Here is a 19,972-nt window from a genome sequence, read left to right as displayed (position 1 = left end):
ACCAAGGTGTGAGGAACGTTGATACAGATTCCTGAGTAACTTCTTTTGTTTTGAAGACTTATCTCTCTAACAAAATGCTTATTCACTTCTGATCATGCTTCCAAGTTTTAAATAACAGTAATCCAAATCTGAGGACCATTAAGGTGACAAGTCACTGACTTAAACCCTCCATCCTGCCTGTTTGGGTCATTTTTACAGAATGGGGGTTAGTGTTAGTGAAAGCCCACATTGAACCTTGAATCAGATGACCACACCTGGTGCCATTTGTTTCAACTAAGAACCAAACAACTGAAGCTGCAATTTACACCATCACCTTTAGGGTAATACCAAATTGAAGTATCAATTTCAGTTGCAACATTTAGTTGCAATTTGGCTTGAACAACTGGAAGTCATAGATCCATCTTGTCTTGCATTACTGATTCAGGCTGCTGGTGGTGAAATGAAATCTCCAATTTAGTAGCTGTGGCCATCCGCAAATTTTGTACAACCATGTAACGCTAACACATCCAAAACTACCAAAATCTGTAAAAATGTTTGACACCATGAGTGTGTGCCAAAAGGAACTGAGACAGAATGGTGGACGACCAACAGACCGCAGCTCTCCAGCTGCTACTACTAAGAACATTTAACCTTTTTTGCTTTTCCTTTCACAAGAGTGATATATTTACTATTGCGCACACATCCACTACTGGTGTTTTACTTCAGAGTATTATAAAACATTTGCGGGTATGTTTATAATTGATGGAAATTGTGGATGCTATATCAAAATCTTAATGTAAAATGTTATAGACAAATATATAAGCAAGTTTCCATCTTTTACTAATCATGCTTCTTTCATTCTTTCTTTCTTTCCTTTTTCTCTCTTTCTTTCTTTTTTAATTTAGTACTAAATGGAACTATTTTGTGGAATTTTTACTAAATCAGACCAGGGTGAACCCAAATCTAATTGATTCCAATAAGGAGTGACCAAATTCTGTTCTTGCTGTAAAAAAACAAAAAAAATGTGTCAATGTTTGCCATTTGTAAACAGCATAATTCTTTGAATAAAGCAAACTTACAAAACCCTTGTCATGTTTTGGATCTACAATGATACACCCCTTTCTTTTTGGTAACTATGTTTAATATTGTAAGCATGTAAAAAAAAAAAACTAACACTTTTTTTTTTTAACTTAAATTAAAATAGGATTTTTGTGCCCTGTGATTACTACCAACCCGATGGGTGTGGCAGCAATGTTGTACACCACTGGTTTAAAACATTAGGAATGTGGCTTGATTATTTGTAAAATTAGTTTTCCATACAACGTTCTATTTGCAGTGACGCGATTACGTAAAGACTGTGTCTGACGTCGGGAGGCTCCTGGAAAATCTTCTGAACGAACAACTCAGAAGTGCATCTTCTGAGTATTTTTAGTAGTTCTATATACTTATCCGGCGCTTTTTCACGCCGTAACGTTTTAACTCAGGTTCAGGAGGTAGGCTGACCCTTCTCACCGCTGTATATAAACTTGGAAGCATACAATGGAGCTCTGCTGGATGTTTACGGACTCTATCTCCGCACTAGAAGCCGGACCACAGCCGTTTTTCTCTAGCAGCTAACGTCTGCTTTTATCCTTCAGCTTCCTTTACCATTCTTCCGTCTTTTTCCCCTCATCGATGACTCAAATATCAGGAAGCTTCCTCTCGGGTGTTTAGTTATTAATCTGTAGTTACCTGTAACCAGCCTCATCTCACTGATATCTGCTTCGAGAACATGATGTTTGGGATCAAGTGGTAACAGATTGAGTGGGAAGTTTAACCGGTTTTTAATCAACAATGAGGTCTCCTCTGGCTCCCGGGATGCGACTGGTCACCTCCTTTTCTCGGGACAGCTGGTAAGTCTTTCCTTTTTATTTTCTGCAGAGCCAACTTGGTTTCAGGGCAGCTTTACCGGCTTCTACATTATCTCCCTGCTGTAGATTATTTACTCAGTCTGATCGATAAACATGGATTCTGTAAATCAGTTGACCTCAACGCTATAGTGTTTATCGCATATTTATCTAAGATCGCGTTGCGAGTTAGAAGTATTTAATTACGTGCTTTTAATCTAGTAGTATGGCTCTTCATTTAGTACATTTTAAAACGAAATTCTTCTTTAGATTATCGACTCAGATTTGCACTTTAACGAGTCGATACTGTCGTCCAGCATTCAAGGACTTCGTGAAGACAAGGTGCTGATCACAGAGCTGGTGCGTGGTAGGGATTATAACAAACCACTGACAGCGGTGCCTTCTTTCTACAAAATTTACTTTAAAAAAGACAAGAAAATAGTTGGGAGCAGTTAGAAACTAGACTCTCATAACTTTGTAACAAACAAAATTAAGAATTATAAGAAGCCGGCCTGTTTCTACAAATTATCTAAAAAACTCAGCAGTTGAACCTGGATTTTCTTCTACTTTGTTATACATAATTAAAAAAGGCAACAATTTTATGTCACTTGCAAATAAAACATGAAACGTTATAATTTAAGATTAGATATTTTGCAATATAAAATAAATTGATAAAAAAATCAAAATATTCTTTCAATTATCAACGAAAAGAAGTGAGTCATCTGAATTTTTATTTGTATTTTTAAAAAACAGTAATATTAATGACCATGGTAATTTCTACTAATGTACAAGTTTTCTTATAAGTGTGTAAAAATACATTTTCACCAATCATCTGTCAAAAGTGAATGAGTCATGAAAATATTGACATATTTGTAATCTTTTATTCATATAAAAAACTTACTATTTAGATACAAAACCAAAGAAAGTGGTTAAAAATGTTCAAAATCAAGTTTGTCGTTTCCATCAGAAAAACAAACTATTTTCTAGAAATTAAGTAATGTTCTTGGTTTTCACAGTTCGTTATGCCTACAAATACTTTTTGTCCAGCATAATAACTATAGACTTAGACTTATTTTATTGTTGTTGCACAAAGACATATTAGTGAAATTGCACTGGAGCATACACAAAAACACAATTGTGCCTATAATTATAATTACACAAATATACAAATAAGAATATATTGTTAGATATATATAACAGAATATGAAGAAGATGAGTGGAATTGGAGAGGATCTGGTTTGCTCTGGCTAAGCAGCGTCTGTGTGCAAAGTTCTGGATATGGGATATGTGGTCCCAAAGATCCTGTCCGCTGTCTCCACCACTCGAGACTTCCAGTCTGACTCCTTGCAGCTACCAGACCAGATGGAGACACTATCGGTCAGCAGGCTCGCAATGATTTCTCTGTAGAAAGTGGAAAAGATGGGAAGGGGGAGGAAAGCCTTTCTCATTTGTCACGGAAAGTGCAGGCACTCCTGTGCCTGTTTCTCCAGGGAAGTGATATGCGGTGTCCAGCCAAGGTTGTCTGTAATGTGAACCTCCAGGATCTTAGCGCTGCTGATGATCTCCACTACTCTGTTGTTGATGAGAAGTGATGTGTCGCTGGGTTGAGACCTCCTAAAGTCGACAATGATCTCTTTTGTCTTGTTGACGTTCAGGAGCAGATTGTTTATTCTACATCCGTCCACAAGATGTTGTACCTCGTTTCTGTAATCCACTTTATTGTTATACTGAATGAGACCCACAATTGTAATCATCTGCATATTTTATTATGTGACTGGTGTTAAATCTGGGATGAGATTCGTGAATCATCACGCCATTTGTAAACTGATGTAAACTATGGATGCCCAAGTCATCCATAGTTTACATCAGTAAGCTCCGCTTACGACTGACACAGCCGTAAGGGGAGCTAGTGTTCAAAGAAATGACATTGAAGGTGCTTTTACCCAGAGGTGAGGACTTGAGTCACATGACTTGGACTTGAGTTATTAATAGTAAGACTTTAGACTTGACTTAAAAATATGTTAAGAGACTTGGCCTTGAATTGGATTTGAACCTGTTTACTTGAAAAGACTTGATATTTTACCCTAAATTTAAAATTTGGGTAAACATATTATTTAAAAAGTGAGCCCCATTAATTAATTACGCTCAGTCATAACGTGTTTTTCCGAGCTGTCTTTAAACTCAGCATGAGCTCTTGCTAGAGACCTGCTGCTGCTGTGCAGAGCTGCATTAGTGTGTTAAATGCAAACCAGCAAAAGACAAAGAACTTTGCACAGTTCTTTCCCCCAAATGTACTGAATAAGTTGATTAATTTTGTTGGATGCAGGTAATATTAGGTACATTATGACTAGCTAATGCCAGTATATCACATTAAGCTTGTTAACAAAATAGGCTACAAGTATTATTTATCTATGTTCCAAAGTCAGTAGTATTGGTTACATTTACATGAGTAATTTTTTGGGAAGAAAGGTACTTATAAGAGTAGTTTTACTGCACGATATTTTTTTCTTTTACTTGAGTAACTTCTGTAACATATGAAATAATGTTCATACTAGTTTGAGCTGAATTATTCAGCATTTTATAAATGCCACTGTTTATATCCTTGTTTATTTTGTGTTAATAAACCTGAGTATCATATTTGAAATGTTACATAAAGATTTGTTTATGTATTTATATTAAAGTAAAAGCTAGTTTAGTCTGCCCCTCAAAATAATCTAATGTCCCCCCTCCCACTAAACTCTTCTGGAATCTGGGCTGTGAATCAGAAAGCAGGTTCTGGACCTGAGCTTAGGGAAGAGAGTTTCTCTCTATCCACATCATTAAGCTGAACCGGGGCCAGTTCCATCAGAGGATGGATGGTGTATTTGAAGAGATCTATGTCGGGAAATTATATTGACAATAAATAGATTGTCTGCTGCAGTCAGTGCATTAAGTCTACTGTCTTTTTTATATACATATTTTGTGTTCAGCTCACAGTTGCAACATTGTTAAAAAAAAGACTCGAAAGGACTTGAAATTCCAAGTTTCAGACTTGGGACTTGACTCGACTTTTGCCTGTCTTGAGGATAAAGACTTGAGACTTACTTGAGACTTGCAAAACACTGACTTGGTCCCACCTCTGTTATTACCCACATGGACAGACTTAGTTCTTTCTGTACGGAGGATCAGCAGCCGGTTGCATAGTTGAGTGTTGAGGCCCAAGGGAACTAATTTGCATACCAGATTCTGGGGGATGATCGTATTAAATGCTGAGCTGAAGTCCAAAAACAGCATCCGTAAAGGAGTTCCTTTTCTCCAGGTGTACCAGGCTCAGATGAAGAGCAGTGGAGAAGGCAGCCTCAGTGGCGCGGTTATGGGTCAAATGATGGAGGCAATATAGCTATTATAACTATACACTGTAAAAAATGAATTTAGGGGGTTATCACATTAACAAAAGAATGTCATGTACTTTTAACTAAATAATTTCATGTTTCAAACAAAAATATGATGCAATCATGTTGGATAAACAAGAAAAATTAACGAATTAACGTAATTAAATCCTGGAAAGGATTTTCACACGATTAAATAGCTTTCTTTCAGCATGAAGCATGTTTGTTGAGCCAACTTAATTTTCATGAGTTGGATCAACTTAATAAGTAGTGTGAAGGTATCACTGTAACATAAGTTGGTTTCTTAGGTGTACTGTGGTGGCGCAGGGGTTTAGCACACTACACGTTTGGAGGCCTTAGTCCTCAAGGCAGATGTTGCTGGTTCGACTCCCGGTCCTGGCAACTTTTGCCACATGTCCTCATCCTGTCTGGCTACTGTCTCAAAAAAATACAAGCCACTGGTGCCACAAAAACTCTTTGGAGGAAAAAAGAAAGAGTTGGTTTTAACTAAATTGCCATTAATATGTGTCAAGTAAATTATTTGGTCCAAAGCATTGAAAATTAGTTGGGCTGGCTCTTTTAAATTACATTGGGTCCAACTATAGTAAATGAGTTGAATCAACCTTAATAAATTAAATTGAGCCAACACATTTGCTATAAATTGGAATAACCATAATATATTAAGTTCAGCCAAAACTTAATAGAATAACCGTAATAACATAAATTAAGCCAACTCATTTTATTTAAATTAGAATAACCATAATATATTAAGTTGAGCCAAAACATTTGATTTAGAATCACCCATAGAATAACCATAATAACATAAGTTGATCCAACACAATTGCTTTACATTGGAATAACCTTAATAAATTAAGTTGACCTAACACGTTTGCTTTAAATAGGAGTAACAGAATTACATGGTGCTGAAATAAAGCAAAGTAATCAGGTGGAAAACCTTTCCATGATTTTTTTATGTTCATCCAAAGAGGTATTTTTTTCAGTGTAGCAAGCTAAAACTCCAAATCAACCTTATCATTATGAACACTAACAGTAAATTATTTAGATGGATGTTGCAGAGTTCATCTTTCTACATACATCCAAAGAGGTATATATATATGTGTGTATATATATATATACATATATAAATGCCTGTTGCAATATATATATATACGATAAATTAATTTTAATTATCTGCATTATCGTCTCTTCCAGCCTTTTTCTCTTTCTGTTGATGACACTAAATGAAAAAAGGCTCAACTCCGCTGCTCTCCACTGACCCTCCCTTCCTCATCTCCTCAGTGTAATGTCCAGTTCACACTACACCATCTTAGAGCTGTCGGTCGATTGTCTGCCCATTTTCAAAACCTGAGACCAAACATTAGCCCACAGAAATCCTAGGTATAACGGTTCTATCGGGTTCCATCGGGCCGTGTGGTGTCCAACAATGGGTACAAAATAATGGCCACAAGTCCAGTGAACTCATTTTAAAACCAGGCATTAATCAATGCTTTACTACAATCTACCTGCAGTGCATGTGGCTCTAGTTTCAGCGTAACGTCCTGACTGAATGAAAATCATTAGAACCTATTTATGTCACGTTAACGAAGAACAGCTGAAAAGTTACCGGGTTCATTAATTGCCTAGCAATTTGGCTCCAACTCCTCCCCTCTCATTTCTATATTCTTTACACCAAATGTTTTATAAACATTAATGTTGTTTCCACATATCATCTCCAATGTCCGCTGGAATTCGGGTTGCACCGTGTCAGCTGTTTGGGATTCCCTTCTGTAATTTCCCCTCAGAAAGCAGGAGGAGAATCCGGCTTTCTGATTGGTTACCTGTCACATTCAATAGGCTGCATTTACTCTCCCCGTTGGGGAAAACCCCTGATTTAAATCAGAGCAGCCACAATGATCTACTGTAACACACCACACACTACAGGATGATTGGTTACGAAATCACAAGCAACAATCATAAGGGGAAAATGTAGGAGTGAACTAACGTGTAGTGTGAACTATTACATCAGGTAGTCGATGTTCCATCTTCTCTATTTAAATCTAATAATTACTGAAGGACAATATGGTTTACAGACTTCATAATCTGCACTCTTTTGGTTGAATGCAGTATTTATTTACACTTTGTAGTTTTTATTCAAGTACATTTTTGTTAATGGAGACTGAGAATCCATTCTATTTTTGTTTTTAGCTGTTTTGTTTATTTCATCAGTTCCAGTGTTAAGTGTTCTTTTGAAGATAAATAAATAAATATACCCTGCCTCTCACCCAGAACATGACCTTTTATTTTTACATTTGTTTACTATATCTATAATTTTTTTTCCTTTCACTGCTGTGACAAACATGGAATCTGGATTTCTACTAACTAATGTGTCATTTAGTGTTTTATATATTGTGGGCTGTGGGATTTCCTCAGCCAATTTAGGCCCCACACTTACAAAATATTTATTAAAATTATGAACTATCTTTACTATGCTGTTAAGGTTTTTATCAATATTTGTAAAATGTTGAGGAAAGCTAGTTTGCCTGGAGATTATTCTAATGACACTGTTTAAAATATTCCAGATATCCTAAATGTTATTTTTATTTCTATCTAACTGTTTGCTATAATAAACTTGTTTTGCTATCCGTAAAATAGAAGTTAATTTGTTTTTATATTTCTTATATTTATTTTCCGCTTCAATTGATCTATGCTTTATGAAGTCTCTGTATAGTTTGTTCTGCTTTTTAAAGGCATTTTGCATTTCCTTAGTGATCCATGGAGTTTCTGAATATTTATTTTTATGAATAAACTTTGTATTGGGACAGGTTTTTTTTTATCATATAATTATTTAAAAATATTCAAAAAATTATCAAATGCTTTATTCATGTCATTTCTTTCAATACTGACTCACAGTTTTGTTTAGATAATTCATCTTTAAATGCTTTTATGGATTCTTCAGTCCTTAATCTTTCAGAAATTGGATTACTCTTACTCTTATCTTTCATGTGGCAGTTGTCACAAACAACAAAAACAGGTAAATGATCATTAACTAATAATCCACTTATTATATTGTTATGTATTAAATTTGGAAATATGTTATCTATTAATGTAGCGCTGTTAGATGTGATTTGCTAGGTCTTGTAATTTGAGGGAAAAGACTCAGACTGCATGTAGTATTAATGAACTCTTCAGTCGATTTGTGATTGTTTACATTCAGCAGATCAATATTAAAGTCCCCACAGATAAAATAGTTCTTTGGAGTTGTAGTTGTGTAGGTTTTCTCAAACCATTCTGTAAAGAGGTCCATATTGGATCCAGGAGCCCTATATATACCATACAACTAACAATTATATTTTTATTTTATCCATATATATATATATATATATATATATATATATATATATATATATATATATATATATATATATATATATATATATATATATATATATATATATATATAACTGTTATACACTCAAAATTATTTTAACCACATTAGTCATGTTTTCAATTATATTATATCTAAGACTGCTGTCCACATAGACAGCTACTCCTCCACCAGTCTTCCTCTCTCTATTAATACAGCTGAATTCATAACCATCTAGTTGAAAATCAGTTCCCTTCTCAGAATTAAGCCAGGTTTCAGAGATAGTTATGACACTGAAAGGTTGATTTAAATGGCTTAAACACTCTTTGATGTGGTTAAAATTCGCATATAAGCTCCTACTGTCGAAATGTATAATGGAAAATGAATTGTCTGCTTTAACTGTCACATTGTATTACTGAGTAGAGTAGTAGCCACAGTTGTTCACAATGTCATAGAAAAAGTTATTTTCTGGATCCAAATCCTTTTCCTTGTCTTGACTTTTATATTCAGTGTAGTCAAATGTTTTCAGTTCCAGGTAATCAACATTAGATAGAGGTGTTAATGTTATGTCCATAATTGATAAAGACAAAGTATTGTTTAATTGAGACATGGTGATTGTGTGTCATGTGCGATCACCTGGGTTCCCAATCGTCATTCGTAGCATTCAGTTGTATTTATCCAGTTCAGCGATGTCCTGAACAACCAGAATCTCCCTTGTTTTAACAAAGCAAACTTATATTTCCTCTTTGTGAATCTGATGATAATAGCAGGTTTATCTTCTTTTCCCCTTCTCGGAAGCGGGTGCCATGCATCCACAGTGTCACAGTCCACCTCTATCACCTTGGTCCGGAGGAAAGAAGCCACATGTTTCTCTGTGGAGTCAAGCACTTCAACTGATGGTTACCAGCAGGACTGGGTGCCGCCACTGCGTTGGCATATGAACAAGGCTTAACTCTAAGTCCAGTGATGATCACATCATTTATCCTATTGTATTGCTCCAAATCGGCCACTTGGTTCTCCAGTACTGCGATCCGTTTGTCCTTTTCCTCATTAAGAAGTCTCAACGACTTCACTTTTTAACCAGGTCCAAAATGTTTTTTTGAAGGAGCCATATAGCTGCCACTTCCTCAGAAATACAGTTCAAGGATTTCTTAATGTTATCAAGATCCTCCGATGCTTGAGTCTTTTCAGGTCCCATTCACTAACAATTCCACTTTTAGTCTTGATGTTTTGCCTGTGCGGCGGTGTGTGTAGATCAGGACGCAGTAGAAGCAGGTGGTCTTGCAGGTAGATCCGCCCAAAAGTCCTGATGATCCTGAAGAATGAAGTGGACTCTTTGTGGTAGACCCGCTCCAGACAAGCTAAAGCTTTAGCTGCTAACAGTGGACCAACGCCATAGCACACTGTGGGCTAAGATCAGGATGTCCATGAGGTTCATGTGAGTCAGTGAAGATGGTGAACTTGTTAGCTATACAGCTAGCCAAGGTGGTTGGTGTTTATCTGCTCCAGTTGTTGCTCAGTCCTTGTCTCCCTGTTGGTCAGTTCTCCTTCCTTGCATGAGATGAAGGAGAAATGTTAAATAAGATTTTTATACCACCAGCAACAATGCCCAAATACTCAACCCAATCCTCCAAGAGCATGACAAAATAATAATAATAATAATGATAATATAAAAAAACTAGTGTTGAAAAGTGAAATTAAAATTGCTGCTCAGTCATAATGCTGTAGACATTTACATTTTTGCAGGTTGTTAATGTTTAAAAGATTTGGCACCATGCTTGAATATAAAGCAGGAGCAACCTCATTATCTCTGAAAGAAATTATGTGGAGGAAATAAGAGCTAAGGCAACAAAATTATTCTGGGAGACAGTGATGTTAAAATATATCCTACCAGAGAACGCTTCGTTCTGCAAAGTACTGCCTCAGTTTTGCTTCACCAAGATGTTCACACATTTATTAGAACTATGTAAGTTTTTCTAGGATTTCATAATCAGCGGGGAAGTAGCCCCACTGTTGTCATAGAAACTAAGGGTTAGGAGCTGAACATGTAAATATCCCCCGCTAATGTAAATATTTTTCCAGGTAGCATGTTTTATTGACACAACAGCCCTTGTCACTTCTGATTTGCAGTGCTTTCAGTATCACTGATTATATAAATAGTAAAGATTAAATATTTCCTAATTAAAAATAATTTACCATGCAAACAGATTGCTTAGTTTTATGCATGTCAGTGTAATAGTATGAGTAAAATTAACTAAGTGCTACTCAAATATTGTCAGGAACGACCCAATAATGACATGTTGTAATCTATGCTTTGTCTGTGCAGATGAAGATTTGCTAACTGATTCCTGGCCTTGTAATGAATCAAGTTTTATTGTCAGAGAACTTCCACTAAAAGTTAATTGAGCACATATAAACACTTTAGAGAATTAAACATTCAGCCCAAGATGGTCAAGCAATCTTTAAGAGTGAAAGCAGCGAAAACAGCCTGTGATATAATCAAGATAGTAACCTACTTACTCCTTAGAAAGTTGTAGGCTGTAGATTTTCACACTATTCATTCCAAAACATGTAAACTAAACAAAACATGAACACTTTATATATAAGACTTTAAGCATATTTTTCAGTTTATTTATGAACCTTGTATCATGGTGTATGTTGTTGTTGTGTGACTTCAGTGAATTCATGTTGTTGTTTAATGACATAGGAGAGCAGATATGAAAAAAAAAATCCCCCACAGCAGATTGGTTTGTGTTATTTCTTCTAAATGTCATTTATGTTATTCAAACATTAATGCAATAATGGAAAATTATTAAGAAGTTCTTTTTTGTCTGTCTTACCTTACTTTACGCCTTATTAGACTTATAAGGATGGACTGTGTTTAAATAATCAATACTTACGTGAGCTTGTGTGTTATTTGTTCCTGTTGCAGGTATCGTGGTTTTATTCTCTTCCTCACATTCCTCTTCTACACAGCCTACCACCTCTCAAGGAAGCCAATCAGCATTGTTAAGGTGACTGGAGAAATGTTTATTAAAAGCAAATTGTGTTTGTATTACTCTGATTTAAGCTGACAATGCTCAGCTGCAGAAATTTTTTTTTAATCTAAGCAACATGTCAGTGTAAGATAAATATAGTAGTTTCCAAAGTTAGGCTCAGGATTGGGAAGCTTTAAATACAATGTCTTCAAGGATTTTGGGGAAATAAATTTATATTTATGAATGAGCAATGAATGATTGCTTATGTTATTCTGCTATTGTGGAAATAAATGATAAAAGAATTAATGAATAAAAATAGGGCCAATAACTTTTGAGGCCATTTTCTGCTGTATAAGGAACACATTAGCCAAATCTCTTTACCGTAACTAATAATTTAATAAACAGCTAGGCCAAAATGATGACATCATAGTTTTGTAAGTTTCTGATTTTCTAAATTTGCAACATTTGAGTTAAATGAAGGGTCACATTGCATTAAATCAGCCTCAGACCTGTGAAGTACAGACGTGGCTACATCATTCTGTATGTTTTTTATCTGACTCATCTGTTCCTGTATATGCGAGTTGTTTTATCTAGTTCTGTTTTTTTTTTCTTTTTGTTTGAAATTCAGAGTGAACTGCATAGAAACTGTTCATTAGTCATTCGACCAGCGTACCGCAACATAACTGATAATGATACCTGGTGTGACTGGGCGCCTTTTGGTAAGTGCTTCACCAAATTAGCTTCATGCAGTTTTTCATTTGAAAATATGCTGAAAGATCTGCAAAATCATAATTTAAAACAATTCCACGTGAGTATTATTCAGTGCTGTTCTTTATTTAAAATGCATTACTTGTAGGTAATACTGTAGCGGCCACTTGGAATAAACAGCCAGACGCAGGGAGTTCCAAACGGGTGCAGTTTAATCTGGACTTTAGACACCGTGAAAACTGTAGCATGAAATAAAAGAAATACAGAATTGTTGGACATGTATAAAATTAACATATTATTGTTCACACATACACAGAAAAGAACACGTTGTCCTTAGCTCGTCAACATACACAGTTTCGTTTTTAAACAAATAAACCAATAACGTTCTACTGCTTTTAAATAAACATTTCTTATTACAAATCACAATTGCGCATATTCATACCTCATTCTGCTTTCCAAGGGCGCTATTTTAACAATTTTCTTTAGTTTCCTTCAGGATCTAACGCTGACTCATAACGCTCAGCAAGAACAGGAAGTGCCGCACATCACAAAACACACGAAGAAGAAATCTAGTTCTTCAAAATAACAGCATAAATTAACCACCAGGTGTCACTGTTTGACTAATGAACAAGAAGGGGAATTTTACCATTTAGTAGCCATTTACAAATATATTTTGGCAAAGTCTCTTTACTTTAATTTTCAGTGGTACAGTTTGGTACAACTTCATCACAGCCCCGGTTTTGATGTAAAACCACAGCACTCTCTCCCTCCCCAGATTCTCCTGTTTGCCTGTTCAGAATTTGAAGTAGCAAGGGTTGTCATGGCGAGTTGCGAGTATTGATTGATAGCTTTACTCAGCTTTACAAATGTGTGATTTAATTGCAATGTGGACACAGAGTGATATTGGCTTGCTCTTCTTTGACTATTTGGTGAAGGTATGGTGTTGAACGAATAACTGTGTCTGACTGGCTGTGGTGCTGAGTATGCAAGAGAAGCTAATAGCAGCTAATGGCCGCTCTCGCAGCCCGCTCAGGACAGAGCCAATAGAACGAAAGTGTTGTACTGGGTGCGTTTGTTTCCGTCTAGCGCATGTGCCTGTGTGGCTACTATCAATTGTAGAAACCTGCGCCACCCACTGGATGTAGAGAGAAACAATAACCTCAGCTTTCTGCTCTGTTACACTACACATCCGCCAGCAGTGTGCTGCAGGTCGCTAACAGCGTACTGACCTTAGGCAGGAGCTTGTTCATCCAACCAACTCTCTACATCCAGTTGTTGGCACAGGTTGCTACAATTGATAGTAGCCACACAGGCGCACCCGATAGAAGGAAACAAATGCACCCAGTACAACACTTTCATTCTATTGGCTGAGAGGTTGCCAGGCAACTGTGCATAAAGGTGATTCCAAAAGCAAGCAGACAATGTTTGCTAAGCGAGCAGAGAGCTCTGCAAGAGCGTGAGGAGAAAGATTTGAGTACGAACATTACAAGTTCTGAGAATACAAACAGGAAGTTGATTAATTGATTAATATCTGGATAGATTAATATCTATCTAGATACATTGCTCCTATCTTTAGATCGATATAGATAGTTATCTATTGCCTATCTACCTATTTAGACAGATACAGAGCCACAGAGTTACACCCAGCAGAAAAGAACTTGCAAGCTAGCAGAGAGGTTTGCAAGTGGAGAGTTATTCTGTGCAGAGAAATTTTGTGCATGAGGAGAAAATTTGAGCATGAGCACAAAGATTTGAGAGAGCACAAATCTTATTTGAAAGAGAGCAGAAGTCATTTTTTGTCTCAACTTGAATAACGTATTCAAGTTGAGACAACGTGATTCAATTTAGTCAGATTCATTTCCCTCTGAAGAGGATCTAGCGAGATCAGGGGATCACGAGAGATTATGACACATAACTGTTTTGCGCCTGGGAAGAGTTCAGAGTGGTTTTAGTTGCACATTAAACTATAGATATTTGTTTTTCTCTGCAGGGTAGGGTGACCAGGTTTGGGTTTCTGAAAAGGAGGACACTTTTTTTTTTGTTGGCGGGGGGTAGAATAGGCAGACACACATGTGCTACCGCCTGTCACATTTGCAATGCTTTGGACCAAATAATTTACTTGACTAAGATTAATGACATTTTAGTTGAAACCAACTTTTTTTTTTCCCCCAAAAAGTTTTTGCGGCGTTAGTGGCTCATATTTTTTTGAAAAAGTAGGAGGACATGTGGCAAAGGTCGCCCGGACTGGGAGTCGAACCAGCAACGTCCACGTCAAGGACTAAGGCCTTCAGACGTGCAGTGTGCTAAACCCCTGCGCCACCATAGCACGCTGGAGAAACCATCTTATGTTACAGTGATACCTTCACACTACTTATGAAGTTGATCCAACTCATGAAAATTAAGTTAGCACAACAAACATGCTTCATGCTGAAAGAAAGCTATTTAATCGTGTGGAAATCCTTTCCAGGATTTAATTACATTAATTCAGACAATTTAAAAAAAAAAGTCAAAGCCTTTTTTTACAGTTCTTACAGCATTTAAGAACTGCACTGTAATAGATCAGTTCTTAAATGCCAATTGTTCCCTTCAGAGAAAAACAAATATCTATATTTCAATGTGTAACTAAAACTGCTTTGAAGTTTTCCCAGGCGTAAAACAGTGATGTCTCATAATTTCTCGTGATCCCCTGATCTCACTAGATCCTCTTCGGAGGGAAATGAATCTGACTAAATTGAATCACGTTATCTCAACTTGAATACATGTTATTCAAGTTGAGACAAAAACGATTGTCTCGCGTGAACTCGTGTGATCTCACGTGATCTCACTCGTCGTCTTCAGTACAAGATCAGTCTGACTATAATGAATCATGTTATCTCAACATGATTAAATTTAATAAATGTGAAGTTGTTGAATTTCTTGTTTATCCAACATGATTGTATCACATTTATGTTTGAAACATGAAATTATTTAGTTAAAAGTACATGATATTCTTTTGTTAATGTAATAACCCCCTAAGTTCATTTTTTACAGTGCACTTATGTTTTTATTATTTTTGTTTATTTTATATATTATTATTATTATTATTATTATTATTATTATTATTATTATTATTATTATTATTATTATTATTTATTTATTTATTTTTATTTTATTTATTTATTTTCCCGTGGGATTTTAACCCAGCGTTTTCTCTTAAGCCAATCTCTGTTCCCCAGGGTGAAAGGTTTATCCGATCCTTTACTATTTTTGATTTAATAATTTAGAATTTGTAAAATTAATTTGTTGGCCTCAGTGAGTATCCCACCTGATAACAGTGGTTTTGAGTTCATTGATCCCAGCGCTGGAGCCGTGGAGCTCACACCCTATATCTAGTTATGACTTTCTAACCAACAGAACCATCATAAAACTGACTAAGTCAAACATTTACGACATAAACCTTTATTTATTCAAAATCTTGAATAGTCAATTGACAAGCTTCCTTTTAAAAATTAAAGCATTTTGTGGAAATTCTTTGTTCTGTTTTGGAGCATGAAAAGGTGTTATGGGGACCTATTCCACTAATTAAACTTACAGTGTTCAGATATTTTATCATTTTGACCACATACTTATGCTATTTAATGTAATAATGTTAATAAAACAGTTTGCCTGTGGCCTTTTTGCAGATCAGGGCAACTATCAGACCCTCTTTGGTGTCTTGGATAACTCCTTCCTCGTTGCCTATGCTATTGGCATGTTCTTCAGGTTGGTAGCTGCTGGCTTTAGCTCTCCAGGTGAAAGGTCTGGGTTTCTCCGCCGACTCACTCGGGGGCTTTTCTCTCTCCCCAGTGGGATCTTTGGAGAGCGCCTTCCTCTGCGGTACTACCTGAGCTTCGGGATGGTGATGAGCGGATTGTTTACATGTCTGTTCGGCCTCGGCTACTACTGGAACATCCACTCTTTAGCCTACTATGCCTTCGTCCAGGTATGCACACACACACACACACACACACACACACACACACACCCACGCACACACAGACACACACACACAGTCCTCAGACTGACAGATTGTATAAGAGCTGTTTGGAAAAATAATGATATATCACACTTTTCTTGGTTTGAGTTACCTAGGTAACAGATTTAATTATTCTGCAGTTTGGCAAACCTTTGGTGTGCATTTGGAAACCATCCATCCATCCATTTTCTGTTCACCCTTGTCCCTAATGGGGTCAGGAGGGTTGCTGGTGCCTATCTCCAGCTATGTTCCAGGCGAGAGGCGGGGTCACCCTGGACAGGTCACCAGTCTGTTGCAGGGCAACACAGAGACAAACAAGACACACAACCATTCACACACACACTCACACCTAGGGAGAATTTAGAGAGACCAATTAGCCTGACAGTCATGTTTTTTTTGGACTGTGGGAGGAAGCCGGAGAACCCGGAGAGAACCCACCATGCACAGGGAGAACATGCAAACTCCATGCAGAAAGACCCCGGGCCGGGAATCGAACCCAGGACCTTCTTGCTGCAAGACAACAGCTCTACCAACCGCACCACTGTGCAGCCCATTTGGAAACCGAGACTTTTAATATTCTAAATTATTAAATCTAACTACAAAGAATTCTGTCTCATACTGTGTATCAGAAACTAAGTGGAAAGTGGAAGCACATGGATCAGATGAGCTATTTTTTGCTGAAGTCAGGTCAGAGCACAACAGCCAAGTTTCATTTATCACTCAACTTGGCAGGTTTTGTGGACACACACTCTGAGCACCGCTGCAAACAAAAGGCATTGTCAGGAGAGTTTTGTTTCACTTCACTATTTAAACTGCCTTCGACCATTAGTAACTAAATCCAGCTCACGTCACTGTTGTTCGACTCAGAAACATTCAGACACAGGCTTGTTTTCATTTTAAATGTTTTTTTCCCTTACATTTATGTTCACTGAAAAAATAAAAAAATTATGGAAATGTTTTCCACCTGATTACTTTGCTTTATTTCAGCACCATGTAATTCTGTTACTCCTATTTAAAGCAAATGTGTTAGGTCAACTTAACTTATGAAGGTTATTCCAATGTAAAGCAGTTATGTTGGATCAACTTATGTTATTATGGTTATTCTAATTTAAGTAAAATGAGTTGGCTCCACTTATGTTATTCTATTAAGTGTTGGCTCAACAGTAGGCAGACAGTAGGAGAACATGTGGCAAAGGTTGCCAGGACCGGGAGTCAAACCAGCAACGTCCACTACTAAGGCCTCCAAATGTGCAGTGTGCTAAACCCCTGCGCCACCACAGCAGAAACCAACTTATGTTACAGTGATACCTTCACACTACTTATTACGTTGATCCAACTCATGAAAATTGAGTTAGCACAACAAACATGCTTCATGCTGAAAGAAAGCTATTTAATCGTGTGGAAATCCTTTCCAGGATTTAATTACGTTAATTCAAAGACATTTTGTAAAGTTACATCACATTAACTGTTTTAAGACAGGACTGGGTGAAAGGGTAGAAAGAACACTCAACAGTTAGAAAAGGTACCACAGAGCTGTATTTTCAAAACCCAGCCACCTTACTGTATTTTCATGCTGTAGTTTTTACAGCCATTTGTTTCAGTGCAGTTCTTAAATACCAATTGTTCCCTGCAGAGAAAAACAAATATCTATAGTTTAATGTGTAAAACTGCTTGGTGATCTTCCATAATCTCTCGTGATCCCCTGATCTCACTAGATCCTCTTCAGAGGGAAATGAATCTGACTAAATTGAATCATGTTGTCTCAACTTGAATACGTTATTCAAGTTGAGACAAAAAATGATTGTCTCACGTGATCTCTGTGATATTATATAATATTGCTTGATCTCACGTGATTTCACTCGTCGTCTTCAGCACAAGATCAAGTCTGACTATAATGAATCATGTTATCTCAACATGATTAAATGTCATAAACATTAAGTTGTTGAATTTCTTGTTATCCAACATAATTTTATCACGTTTTCGTTACAAACATAAAATTATTTAGTTAAAAGTACATGATATTCTTTTGTTAATGTGATAACCCCCTAAGTTCATTTTGTCAGTGTAAGAAAAAGGTCAGACAGAAACTAAAGTCTTCAAAAAAAAGTCAAACCAAAAAGTGCTCTTATAAATGTGATTAAAAACCTGAAAATTTGTTTGACTTTCCAAGAGATAGCAAAACACTTGTTTAATTTATCAGTTTTAGTGGGTCCCTATACCCTTTTTTTGTTAGTTATCTTTTCTTACAGTAACATTGTTTCTTACAGTTGACAGTTGACTTAATTCAGTTCCATATTGTAAAAGAAAGCCTGACTATAAAAAAAAATGCCCCTTTCATTTTATTCAATTTTTTACTGATAAAAAAGTATCCAAATCAACTTATCTATATGTAAGATAGGTTGCGCTCACATATAGAGATCAACCTATTTCACAAAGGTTTAACCTAAAAGACCTAAAAATCCTAAAAGGTGATTTGCAACTTTGTATTGTCATAAATTTGCTGTTTCAATTATTGTTGATTATTGTAAATAATCTAATTTAAAGTTAAAACTTGAGTAAATTTTCAAATGGAAACTTTAACTTAACTTTCCAATTATGTGTTTAATCCTGATTAAAACATTGCTCAATAAGGTGATTATTGTTATTGAGTGGTTTGTTGAAATGTCATCTGACACATTAAATTGTGACAGAAAAGCAGAAGAGAACCATAAATAGACAAGTGTTTCTTTTATTTATTAAGTTTTGTTCAAAAGTGTGCTTGAAGCGTTAAAATCCAGTCTGCTGAACTGGAGAAAAACAAAGATCCTTTATTTTTAGTTTGTATTTGAAGTGTAGTTTTGAGGAATCATTTGTGCTTCATTCTTACACATGACTTCCCAGATGAGAACGTGGAGTTAGAAGCCAAACCTCTGTTCAAAAACATGTTAAAAAGTACTAAATTTAATGACGTTGTCAACATTAGGAATAAATGTACTTATTAATAAGATGTTTCCTTCATTGTAGGTGTTGTAGCTGTTAGATTTTCTCTTCTATAAATAAAATGAGATGAGATGTGAGTCTTCACTCACATGACTCACAGGGTGCCACATGACTCACAGGGAGCCAGATGACTGCTCATGCATGTCTGGGCTCATGTTTTGCAGCTTTAGAGACAAGAACAGTCTTTCTCCCTCTCCACTCATTCACCTTTTCATGTTCAGTTTCCTGCTGTAAACTAATGAAAATGGGCTTCTGTTGTGTTTGACACTGCAGGTGATGAACGGGCTCATGCAGACCACCGGTTGGCCCGCTGTGGTGGCCTGTGTCGGCAACTGGTTTGGAAAAGGGAAGTGAGTACAGGAAGGCAGTTCTGCAGAGTTTTGGAATCAACTAAATCACACACTCTGTCACGTTTTAACAGCACTGCAACAAAGCACCAGCAGAGGCGACATTTAAATGGTTCATACTGACACATATTTGAAATCAACTGATCCATGAAATCATGACAGTTTCACATGGACAATGCCTGGTGTCAGTGCTGGTTTTCTGCTTCAAGATAAATTCAAAATGATTGAACAGAGGGGGAGTGGAGAACAAATCTAAACATATAAAGAATGCTTAGTTGAGTTTTTTTAAACACGATTTTGAGATTTTTAGTTCTGCTGAATCAAAAGATGGCACCAGGCTTGTGCTGCAGCACAAGTTACTCAACAGTT

The 19,972-nt window shown here is 36.4% G+C and overlaps 1 protein-coding gene across 1 annotated transcript in view; it reads left to right on the top strand.

The window, feature by feature from the left end:
- The first annotated feature begins 1,324 nt into the window (after window positions 1-1,324).
- Window positions 1,325-19,972, top strand: part of slc37a2 (solute carrier family 37 member 2) — a 32,983-nt gene continuing 14,335 nt past the window's right edge. The window contains exons 1-6 of the mRNA XM_044141564.1: window positions 1,325-1,871; window positions 11,530-11,611; window positions 12,204-12,294; window positions 15,946-16,024; window positions 16,109-16,244; window positions 19,530-19,606. Of these exons, the coding sequence (XP_043997499.1) occupies window positions 1,813-1,871; window positions 11,530-11,611; window positions 12,204-12,294; window positions 15,946-16,024; window positions 16,109-16,244; window positions 19,530-19,606 (524 nt within the window). The 5' untranslated portion in view covers window positions 1,325-1,812. The remainder of the gene's footprint in view (window positions 1,872-11,529; window positions 11,612-12,203; window positions 12,295-15,945; window positions 16,025-16,108; window positions 16,245-19,529; window positions 19,607-19,972) is intronic.

Source organism: Gambusia affinis, linkage group LG15, assembly GCF_019740435.1.
Source record: "Gambusia affinis linkage group LG15, SWU_Gaff_1.0, whole genome shotgun sequence".
Lineage (NCBI taxonomy): Eukaryota > Metazoa > Chordata > Actinopteri > Cyprinodontiformes > Poeciliidae > Gambusia > Gambusia affinis.
Note: the sequence above shows the minus strand (reverse complement) of the source record. Positions and strands in the feature narration are given on the sequence as shown.